General features: G+C 39.8%; 1 protein-coding gene across 4 annotated transcripts in view; it reads right to left on the bottom strand.

Annotated features, from left to right (window-relative positions):
- Positions 1–12,327, bottom strand: part of RICTOR (RPTOR independent companion of MTOR complex 2) — a 70,513-nt gene that overhangs the window by 8,956 nt on the left and 49,230 nt on the right. For all 4 annotated transcript variants that reach the window (XM_035100375.2, XM_035100376.2, XM_035100377.2 and 1 more), the window contains 9 exons: positions 10,682–10,791; positions 10,465–10,552; positions 8,770–8,862; positions 7,928–8,034; positions 6,972–7,201; positions 2,951–3,980; positions 1,868–2,048; positions 1,063–1,147; positions 424–663 (listed from right to left, as the gene is read on the bottom strand). In XM_035100375.2, the coding sequence (XP_034956266.1) occupies positions 424–663; positions 1,063–1,147; positions 1,868–2,048; positions 2,951–3,980; positions 6,972–7,201; positions 7,928–8,034; positions 8,770–8,862; positions 10,465–10,552; positions 10,682–10,791 (2,164 nt within the window). The remainder of the gene's footprint in view (positions 1–423; positions 664–1,062; positions 1,148–1,867; positions 2,049–2,950; positions 3,981–6,971; positions 7,202–7,927; positions 8,035–8,769; positions 8,863–10,464; positions 10,553–10,681; positions 10,792–12,327) is intronic.

Below are 12,327 nucleotides of genomic sequence, written 5' to 3'. Positions count from 1 at the left end.
GAATGGTTTATAAAGGAAAATATATAGCTTCATTTCAACTTAGATAATTTAACGTAATATAAATTATAATTGTGAACCATAGCCATGTTAACTTCCACAGAATATGACACCCTACATTAAATTTCAGTGTAGGTTTCTGCGTCTCAGGACTATGAAACATTCTGGAAAGTTATTTCATGATGAATGAGAAGCCCAAAACAGGTCTCCAGCCTCCATAACCTTGACGCAAATAGGAGCAATGGCTGGACCAGGCACCCCCAAACTCAGTCCTCCATATGTTTTGGGACTACAACTCCCATCATCCCTAGCCAACAGGACCAATGGTCAGGGATGATAGGAATTGTAGTCCCAAAACATCTGGAGGGCTGAGTTTGGGGATGCCTGGGCTAGACTTCTGACTGAAAGAGGCCCAGCTGTACTAACCAGTGTGACTATAGGAAGAATTCACTTTGTTTTGCTGGTAGCCCAAAATGTGTGTGCAGACACAATAAAGGCAATTCTCTTCTGTGTGCTCTTGGAGCCCCGTGTCTTCCATGCTTTCAAGGAACTGAGAAGCATCCGAGCGGCTTGTGTTCATTATCTCTGTAAGACTGATCTGCTGGCGAAGCATCTGGAAGGGACTCTTCACCACCTCGGAAGAACCACTCGGCACACCTGGAGAGGCTTCCAGTTAAAGGACAGAAAAACAAATATTAATGATAAGTGTGGCAGAAGACCAGCTTTTGCCATTCAACCCCATGTCTGACTTTTTGGGAATTATTTTGTTCTATAAAATTAGTCAGTGCTGCCAAGAAATAAATTGGCACTGACAAAATTCCAGAAGGAACTCAAAAAAGTGTGAAGACTCATAGAATCATAGAGTTGGAAGAGACCACAAGGGCCATCCAGTCCAACCCCCTGCCAAGCAGGAAACACCATCAAAGCATTCCTGACATATGGCTGTCAAGCCTCTGCTTAAAGACCTCCAAAGAAGGAGACTCCACCACACTCCTTGGCAGCAAATTCCACTGCTGAACAGACTCCATTGCAGACCAAAAAAAAAGAGTGGAAAGGAAAAGGTACCTCCAGCATCTTGGGGATAGACTTTAGCGCCTCGTTCATCAAGTGAAGGCATGGTCTTCTTCTGGAAATAAGGGGTTTCCTTTACCTGAAATATTTGAAGTGAAAAATTATACAGATGAGTTTTTAGAAAAGTGAACAAGCCCTCTATTTTTGGTAAATAGCCATTCATTCAAGCATTTAATTTGAATGCGAATTCACAACTCAGAGCAGCCAACAATTTAAAAAATCCCACATTTTCATAAAACATAGAAACATGTAAAACCCAATCATAAACACATTATCTGCCTCACAAAGGGAGGTCTCCTTATTAAGTGGGCAGGCTGATCTGGTGATCTGCAAGAGAACAGTCCCTAAATTCTCTGACCCTAAGTCATTTATAGGGCTTTAATGATGATGACTGATGGTTTGAATTGGAAAGAAATGGATAACCAGTAAATATGTGGATTTAGGCTCCAAATAAGGTTTTTTTTAAAAAATCATGCTAGAGTTGATCAAGTAAGTTAGCCAAATTGCTCCATGCTAATCCCTTCTCTGAGTAAGTGTAGCTTCCAGAGGATATATTCATTAGAACAATGAATCTAAGATAATAATAATAATAATAATAAATTTTTATTTATACCCCGCCCTCCCCAGTCAAAACCGGGCTCAGGGCGGCTGACACCAACAGAGTTACAATAAAACATGCCAAATTCTCTCACGCGAACGTGAAGTGATTTCACATGAGGGAACCTGTCATCTCAGATTCATTGTTCTGATGTTGTTCTGCATGAAAATTTACACACACACACACACACAGTGTACATACCTGAAATATTTCATTGATATCAACTGGGAGAGCAAGCCCAATGTAATCATCTGAACTTCCATAAGTAGCATTAGACACCATGGAACGAACAGAAGAAGAACGCTGCAGTGTATTTTGGTTAATAGGGCTTAATAAATCCTCTTTATCTAAAGATGATGCATAACTTAAAGCTCTCATGAACCTGTAACAGCATTAAGGGAACCAAAGTCAGTATAACCTGAAAATCACAACTCTGCTCTGTAATAACACAGATAGCATTTTTAAAGTAGGACTAGTTTGGGTGAGTATACAGTTTACCTTCTTATATATTATCTGTTTATTAATAATTGAAGGACATACTGTGAGAGCAACACATTTCTAAGAGGTAAATTTGTGTTCAGTTCCAGATGGGCATCATCTGTATTTTCTACTCTCTTATTCCATTCACATTCAGAAACTAACTTTGAAAATAGTTCAGTTAATATTTCCATTGCTCTGAACCTAAAAAAAACCCCACCCGATTATTAAAATTATTATTTTAGAGTGAACTGCTTTGAGCAGGAGGGTTGGTTTTTCAATGCAACTGAGACCGTATGATAGGATTCAGCAGCCCTTCCTGAATTGGGACTGTGAATCAGTTGGTAGAGCATGAGACTCTTAATCTCAGGATTGTGGGTTCGAGCCCCGCATTGGGAGTTTTTACGATAGGATCCAATAGCCCTCCCTGAATTGGAAGGAGGCCCTGAGTTTGCTATTTCCCCTAAAGCCTGGTTGTTCAGAGTGCTAGGAATGCCCTGGGAATTCACTGGTATAGGCCCTTGCCTGAAGTGGAAGGCCATGACTGATTGAAAAAAGAAATTTTCATGCAGCTAGAGCTTTCTCCGAAGTTGAAACTGAACGGCCGTTTGCCTTTTAGGCGGTGGAAGCTATGGAAAACATATCAAAGGAAGCTTCGGCTGTGAATGGAGCTCTCCACTGCGTACAATTAAACTTGTTTGGATCACACCCCAAATTCCTGGCTAATTCTTCTCTTGTTTGACAGCTGGAATCGCGAGAACACTACTTAGCTATGCTATGAAGAAAACTTGAGGAAGAAGTGCTTACCTGTTTGGTGTTAGTCGAGAGTCTAGACTACCAGACTTCATAGTAATTGTGTCTGTGAAGAGCACATCCTTTGCTGGAGATGCCAGGGCTTCCGAATGTGACAAAGAGGGGTGCATCCTTTGCTGTTGCAAGCGTTTGAGCGTTGCGTACCCAAAGGCATCTCGCGAACTGGTGTAGCTGAAGTTATAGTCAGCCAGGCTTTTTATTGTAGCGAGCGAAGGAGCTTTAAGCGACTGTGCTCTCCGAGGAAGGGTGTGCGAGGACCCTGGTGGCACCAGGGAGACAGAATTTGATTTTGAGAGGGGGAGGTGGTTAGGCTGTGGGGTCGAGCACTGGATTGTTTTAACTGTCTTGGTACTCACCACAGTACTTAAACTCCCACTGTCTGTGTCTACATTTGCAGTGTCCACTCCCACAGTCTCCCGCGAAGGGCTCGAACTCATTGAACTTATGCCACTCGTTGTGGTGTCTGTATTGAAACTCAAGCTGCGGCTTTTGAAGTGAGTCTGCGTAGAAACCTCTCCTATCAGTCTCTCCCGGCTGGCATTTTCCCGGTGGTTTTCGTGGCCGAGGCCTTTGGGAAGCTTGAGGTCATTCTCGCCTATACTTGGAGTGCTATCTGCATCTTCGCTGTGTCTGCTCCCAACAAATGACGTTTCTAGTTTCAGAGTGTGGATTTTAGGCACCCGGAACATAGGGGCAAAGTCCTCGCCTCGTGTAAAATCCATGCTGCTGGAAGGCTCAGTTACTGTACGATTTCGTCTCAAACCCATCTTGCTCTCTGAAGAAGATAGTTTGCCCCCTTTAGGATCGCTGCTACTCCTATGTTTTTTATTAGGTAAGGTTAGAGAATTTAAAATGCGGTTCTTCACAAGCCTGCTGGAAGTGAAGAAGGGGAAGGGACTGCGGTCCTTATCTTTCAAGGGTCCAGATCGGTCGTAGAAATTCTGTTCTGCATCTTCGGATATATCTAGGAAAAATGTGCTAGTAGAGGTGCTGCCGACCCTGTCATCTTCCAAAATAAACATACCTGAAATTTAAATAAAAGCTTGCATTGTTACAAATATTTTTGGTCTATGAATATTTGGTAACTAAAACTAGCTCTCAAAAGTCACTGCATAGTCTATGAAAGGTAGGGGAAATGTGCTTGGTATCCTTTTATGTGCTACTAAACGTTACGTGAGAGTCCCGGGGACTGCAAGAAGATCAAAACTATCCATTCTTAAGAATATCATCCCTGAGTGCTCACTGGAAGGACAGATCCTGAAGCTGAGGCTCCAATACTTTGGCCACCTTATGAGAAGAGAAGACTCCCTGGGAAAGATGGAGGGCACAAGGAGGAGGGGACGACAGAGGATGAGATGGTTGGCAGTGTTCTCGAAGCTACCAACATGAGTCTGACCAAATTACAGGAGGCAGTGGAAGACAGGAGTGCCTGGCGTGCTCTGGTCCATGGGGTCACGAAGAGTCGGGCACGACTAAACGACTAACAACAACAACAAACGTTACTCGTAGGTTTCCAAGCACAATTCAAAGTGTTGGTGTTGAAATTTAAAGCCCTAAACGGCCTCAGTCCAGTATACCTGAAGGAGCATCTCCACCCCCGTCGTTCTACCCGGACACTGAGGTCCAGCGCCAAGGGCTTTCTGGCAGTTCCCTCACGGCGAGAAGCCAAGTTACAGGGAACCAGGCAGAGGGCCTTCTCGGTAGTGGCGCCTGCCCCTGTGGAACGCCCTCCCACTAGATGTCAAAGAGAAAAACAACTACCAGGCTTTTAGAAGACATCTGAAGGCAGCCCTGATTAGGAAAGCTTTTAATGTTTGATGGATTACTGTATTTTAATATTTTGTTGGAAGCCACCCAGAGTGGCAGGGGAGGCCCAGCCATATGGGCGGGGTATAAATAAATTATTTATTATTATTATTATTATTAGTAGTAGTAGTAGTAGTAGTAAGATCAACAGAACCTGGCCTTTTTTTAAAAAAAGAAAGAATACAATGGTACACTTAATCACTTCTTGAGCAATCAAAATTTTCATATTACGGTAGTGTTCTTTAGTTTCTCCTTTTAACATGAATTTAGGGGTCTTCATGAGCCAAACTACACTTTTGGAAATGTACCGTAATTTCATGCTGTAGTTGAGGGGTCAGTGTTTGTTCACATCAACTCCCACCTGTCCTAGACAACAACGGCAATGATGATGGGAGTTGTAGTCCAGCAACAGCCTCAGGCTAAAATCAATTCTAAAATGAATGTGCCTCTCTTATATCAAGACATTACTTTGCATTATCTAGTTGGTGATAGTATTTACTTTCCACACCTGACTTTTCTGATTAGCTCCAACGTATCCCGAACCTGCTCTTTAGATATAATGTGATACTCAAACTATCCCAATAGATATTTTGACGTTTCCCATATCCATCTTAAATCAGAGTTTCTAACTTTCAAGGAAGAATTTTCTCATGTCCAGTCTTTATCTTCTCTTTTATACTATCATCCTGGAGGAGAAATCTAATTCTATGCAAAGGAAATCAGTGTTCTATTTTTTCATTTGCACCAGATAAAAGCATGATCTAAAATGATTACATTTGTAGTATTTTCTACAGCATTGGAAGATGAAACTAAAAAAAGACTATACAATCAAATTATAGAATCTCCAAGGGGGCTTTACCCAGTAGTGTATCTCTGTTGGCGGAAGGCACTTAAACCCAGCAGAGGCTTCTGTCAGGAGGACATAGAGGGTGAGGTTTTTGCCAATTCTCCTTCCCCCAGCAGCCTCAATCTGCCCCAAAGGGTTGGAGGACTGTACAGTATAGTAGGGAGGGGAGTAAGTGGAAATTCCCTCCAGATGAAAGCTTTCACTGAATCAAAGTGCCTCTGATCAGCAAAGGGACATTCTGGACACCCTATATCCCGATCATTTCTGAAATTATCAAAGGATACCCAGCCACGTTCTATAAACCTCGTCTTTATCCACTAAGCATACATCATGCTCATGTAAGAATACAGAATGCCTTCAGATTAGAAAGCTAATGCCTTCTCAAAATGGGTAGGCAAAAGGAGATTCCAACTAAACATCAGGAAGAACTTTCTAATAGCAAGAGCTATTCAACAGTGGAACAGACTCTCTCATAAGGTTGTGGACTCTCCTTCCTTGGAGCTTTTTTAAGCAGAGGTTGGATGGCCATCTATCATGGATGCTTTAGTTGAGATCAGGGTCGATAAAAATAAATGATTTAAAATCAATCAATCAATAAAATAGATTATTATTTTTAATAGGATTTTTTTAAATAAAATGCATTTTGAGGAAAATATACTCCATCATATAAAGATATTCCATCCAAATAAAGATTAGTTTTTTTAATTATGTAGAATAAGGCTGTATATATTTATTTATTTTGGTAAATAAATTCCATTACGAGTGAGCTACAGAGGACAGTATTTAAATTTTTCATGTGTAGGCTGGGCTGACAGTCTAAGTTTCTTAATATATATATATATATATATTGTTTAGCCAAATTAGTTAACAAACATTGATGTTTGTTTAAGCAAATAACATATGCTGTAATGTTATTGTTTCAGTTGAATAAATCTATTTAAATTGTTATTATTAAGGTAATGATTATTTTTCTCCTTCCTAAGTACAACAGAAAAGTTGCCCAAATATGAATGATTAACCTATTAAACTGGGGATAAAAAAAAACTAATATGAAAAGTTGTTATTCTAAAAATCACCATCTACTTGCATATTAAAGTTATACCAGCAAGAATTAGTCTTTATGTAGAAAACTATGATGAAAATCAAGCCTTATTGACTAGTGATTTAAATCGTGATTTATATCAGTTTGATTTAAATCAAATCCACCCTGGTTGAGATTCCTGCATTGCAGGTGGTTGGACTAGATGACCCCTGAGGTGCCTTCCAGCGCTACGATTCTATTGATTTCACTGGACAGACCCATGATCTGCTTTTTCCCAAAGGGAATTTACTAACTGTGCTGGCGCTGCTATGCATACTTACTTGACGGTGCAGATTCACTTTCACTGTTGTGCCTTGAACTGGTAGATTCAGAGTTCAAACTAAGAGTGCTGGGAATAGAGGAGAGTTCGTTGCAGAGTTGTTCCATGTCGTCGGGGACAACTGGCCAAGGCTGCCTACGACTGTGTCTCACTGCATCCCAGTTGTGATGCTTCAGAATGTCACAACCTTGTTTTGTTTTGGCGATCAGCCCAAGCACATAGACACACGTCCTATGTTTATAAAACAAAAATCCAGTTTAAACAAATATGTATTTTACATTCAGGCCACCAAAACTATTCTCCAGCTTCTTTTCCCTCCCCTCAGGAAATGTTACTTGTGCTGCTTTATAAATATGTGAAATGAAAAATATAAATCCTTTGTGTAAGCTGGCCTGCAAATACAGGCTGAAAAACTGAATGGGTTTACATATGACTTAACAGTGCAGTCTTGTATATGTCTACTCAGAAATAAGTCTCACTTAGTTCAATGAGGCTTATTCCTAGATAGGGTTGCAGCCTTATTCTCTAAGGGGATACAGAGTAGAACTAGGCATGTAACAGATATGAGGAGTGTTATTTCATTCACTACATGCCTATACAGTATTACTTAAAATTATTATCACTCAACACAGTAGGAGACGTCCAGTTTTGTTCCCATCTTCTGTGTGCGCTCCTCAAATCATGACTGCAACACACACACACACACACACACACACACACACACACACACACACAAGGCTGCAAAACTAATGTCACAAAAAATCTATTAACATAATAATAACTAGCAACTTGCTATTTTAATAGTAAGTCACCTGATTATTATTATTTCAATTAAAAGGGTACCGTTTCTAAAGAATAAAGCAGCAGATGGCATAGAATCATTCTAAAGACTCCAGGACAAAAAAAAAAATTCCTATAAACACTTTATAAGTCAATTTCAAACCATGTCATACCTACCCTCTAATAGATAGGACTTCACAATGCTGGGCAAGTGCCATTATATCAGGGATGACATTTTCTTCTTGAAGCAAATTCAGACCCCAGTTTGAAGATCCAATATTACCCTGTAATGTAAACAATTTGTGATCAAATTTGCTATTGGCTGATAATGCTGATACTATGTCATATAACAAAGGGGTATTGGTTAGAACTTGATTAACAAACTTATGATATTTTGTATATAAGTTATACTGTACATTTCTTTATACCCACAGCTGAGTCTCTTTCACTCCAATTCAAGCCTTTTCTTTTACAATATTTAATAGCAGCTTGTTACAGTCTACCTACTTTCTCAACTTCATAGATATAACTTTAGATCTTTTATATTCTTTTCTCTCTCTCTCTCTCCCTCTCTCTCTCTCCCTCTCTCTCTCTCTCTCTCTCTCTCTCTCTCACACACACACACACACACACACACACAAATATGATTGTTAATTTGGCTAGAAATATAGGGTTGGGTTCATATGCTCCCTTCCACATTGCAAAGTCTTTTGTCTTTAGATGCCTTACTTTCGACATTTTGAGATCTCTTTTGGATTAAAAGTGAAAAGACTAAGGGCTTCAAACACTGAAAATTGATTCTCAAATCCTGAATGCCCTACTATTAATAGTCAATACAAATCTATTTTATTCAGGGAAATAACGTGTATTAAGTGCTTAGTAATTATTTGCTGTATCTGTGGCCATTTAATTTGCAACATCCAAAACTCAAAAAACAGATCTTTGGGGGAACCATTATTGTTATTTTGGTTGCAGAAATGCAGAAAACACCATGGTGGATTTTTATTTTTTTTACTAACCAGAGCCCAGAGAGCTGCCTTCAGCTGCTTAATCCCTTCCCATTTATCCAGCATGGGGGAACGAACAGTGTAACTCAGGTCAGGAACAATACTCTAAAAGAATAAAAAGATCAATCACAAAGTAGCTTCAATGTGAAGCTTAACATTCTTCAAATCTGCTGAATTGCTTTTCAAACTTACATAAATGCTAAGAGCAAAATACAAATAGGTTTAGTTATTTTTTTTAATATAAAAAAACATTTTAAACAATTTTTTCAAAAACTACCAACCATTTAAACAAGAGTACTACTGGTACTCTGGCAGATATACAGAACAATGATAACAGCTCTGGTCATTAAATAAGGCTTTTTATTTATTTGTTTCAACAAGAAATATTTAAAAACACAAACATGTAATTCAATTTCTATAAAAATAAGCCAGTATTCTTTTCTTCTTTCAATTCAAAATTGAGAAGACACAGCTCAGAATTCGATCACATAAAGGTAAGAACAGCAGCATCTTGCACATTTCAGAACCAATCACCTAGTCCAGGCATAGGCAACCTTGGCTCTCCAGATGTTTTGGAACTACAGCTCCCATGATCCCTGACCACTGGCCCTGTTAGCTAGGGATCATGGGAGTTGTAGTTCCAAAACATCTAGAGAGCCAAGGTTGCCTATGCCTGACCTAGTCCTTAGCTATAGCATCCCAGAATGAAGAAAGGAAGAAAAAAAGCAAATCCATGCACAAGTTGTGTGCTGTAAAGTGCATTCCCTTCCAGCTGGAAACAGCTCATGGAAAGTAGGTGCCAAAGTTTCTGATCTCTCAGCACAGCTGATATTGTGGCTCTGCCTCCCTTTTCTCTCTCTGTCTCTGTCTCTGTCTCTGTCTCTCTGTGCTGCAGCCTTTTGGAATGGCTGCAGCTAGGTGACAGTTGGTAGAGGAAGATACCACCACCTACCAGTGTTTGACACCCTACCCCAGAAGTCAGTATTCATAGCCTAAAAATGCAGAAAGACGAAAAGGCAATAGGATCCTCAGGCAGATAAAAGCAGTTCCCGTGGGATTACCAAAAAAGTACTTGGGGTGGCATCTAAGTCCACTTGCCCAACAAACCTCCCCCCTTGCCCCCCCAATCTGCTTTAGAAGGTTCACAGATCACAGAATTGTGGAGTTGGACAGGACCACAAGGTTCATCTAGTCCAACCGCCTGCAATGCGGTTGCCCAATCTTTTGCCCAATGTAGGACTTGAAGCTATGACCTTGGGGGAACCCCAAGCATAAATTCCGGGGGTATGCAGGGAGGGGGACTCCTGTGGCACAAGTGAAAATCCTTGTGCTAGCAGGTCATTTTACTCAGTGCTACCTTGGCTACAACCCTTGCTTTCTGTTCTGCAAGCAAAGTCTACACAACCTTGCTCACTATTCCAATCCGTGAAAAGGAGTCTTCTATGTGCTCCAGCTAAGTGAGAAAATATAATCCCTAGATGAAGCAAGCTTATTTTATAGAACAAGGATGCATGCATGGCCTGGGAATTCCTCTTCTGCAGTCCAAACAGAAAAAAAACCAAGCCAAATTTCCCAATGAGGTTGCATATGCCACACAATCCTGAACCAGTAGCATCCAAACAAATTTGGGGGGGGACCAATTCCAAGAAGGCTGCAATGCATTTAATGTTACCTTGATTTTGAATCAGGTATATTAAATTTCCTCACCTGAGCTTCCAACAAATGGCAGCCTGTTTTGTGGTGTACCAGTTGTCCATAGAGGTGAACCGGCAGGTAGACATGTGGCCTCTGTAATCTGCCAGAAAGAAAAATGGTCTGTTTGCACAGCATTCCTTATGGCTGTTTCAAAAACCAGTCACACAATCATCTCATATGTAGCAATTGCTTTAACAAACCGATCAAGGTCATTTGCAACTTAGCTTACCTTTGGTTGCTCCGGCGAACATAGTTATCGCCATCAACAGGTTTGCGGTATGTGGTAAGTGCTTCATTGAGTTGCTCTTCTATCAACTCAACATACTTTAGGTTGTACTCCTAAGATGATGGGATACAGAGCTCATGAGAGAGAGAGAAAATTCTCCAGCAGATCTTCGTATTTACAATACTGTGAAATTTGGACATTGTGATCCAAATGAGAAAAATCTTCTTATTTTCATAATTCCAAGGGAACTACTGAAGGTTTTTGAAGTCAAACGTTTGATTTAAAAGACAAAAGCTATTTTGGAATGAAAATATTTATTTACGAAAAATAGAAAAGTGTGCAACAAAAGGGACGGGAAGTATCTATATGTGGATGTAATGAGTGTATTTGCTTTGTATTTATATTTGTTCTGTAAACTTGTGAGGATACGTTTCGATGAAATATTGTGAGACAAGGTTTCTCTTTTTTCTTTCACTTTTTCCCCTTTTTTTCTTTTTTACTTTATTGCTGATTTACTGCTTTTTTTCTTTTTCCCCCCTCCTACCCTATTATCCTTTTTATGTAAATGTGTATCTGTAGTCTCTGTTGTTTTTAAACAATAAAAACCATTTAAAAAAAAGAAAGAAAGAAAATATTTATTTACACGCCTGGTGGCTCGACTACACAGAACAGGACCTTTAGTGTTGTGGCACCAGTTCTCTGGAATTCCCTTCCTCCTACAACTGTGGGCTTTTGGTATATACTACAAAAAACCATTCTTCTTCACCTGATCTTTACTAGTTTTGTATTATTGTTAATTTGTCCATTAACAGCATTTTGAATATGTTTGAAGTTTTACTATGCTTTTAAGTTTTGTTGTTTCATGATGTTGTTTCATGACCTCGGATATTCTGATGTTTAGCTGTCTAAACACTTTGCAATAAATTAATTAATTCACAATGCAAAGCCTTTTGTTCTAGAATAATGGTTGGCAAGACTGGGAAATGGCTGAAACCCTATTATCCCTAGAACATTCTCTGCCTCACATTTTTACAGAGTAGCCTGACTGATATAAATGGGAAATTTGTTTCTAACTTGTGAATTTCCTCTCCATAGCACTTCCATGATGGAGCAGATCTCTACCCAATTTAGTAAGTGAATACATTCAAGTGTCACCTCATATATTGCCTAAGGATTTATTCTCCTCTTCAAATTTTGGCCCAGAAAGCCTTTTTCAAAAAAGGTGAAACTACATGTTATGCTGAATCATTTCCAACAGCCACATTTTCTAACCAAAGGCTGCTCTGGGTGAGAGCAAAGTGGTGTGGGCGTTTCTTTTCTGGGCAAAGCTTAGCCTTTCCTGCCTGCTGCTTTTTCTCTGCAAATCTGTCCCGTGTCCTTTTCCTCAGTCTAAAGCACCCCAAGTGCTTATCTTTAAATATACACCTGGAATCCTCCTTCCTGCAACTTCTTAACTTACAGTAAAAACTATCTTCCCTGGGAGCTGTTTTCTCCTAGATACAGAGCTGTATAAAGTACAGTTTGAACAAAAGTAATCCAAAGAGAATATAATTCAAGTGGGAAAATCGGTTCTGGATCAGGCCTGTAAGCCTAACTTTTCAGTTCTCATATGCCAGTAGCTCATACATAATGGGCCCAACAAAAGCAGG

The sequence above is a fragment of the Zootoca vivipara genome, chromosome 11, assembly GCF_963506605.1.
Source record: "Zootoca vivipara chromosome 11, rZooViv1.1, whole genome shotgun sequence".
NCBI lineage: Eukaryota > Metazoa > Chordata > Lepidosauria > Squamata > Lacertidae > Zootoca > Zootoca vivipara.
This window is presented reverse-complemented; position numbering and strand designations above follow the sequence as displayed.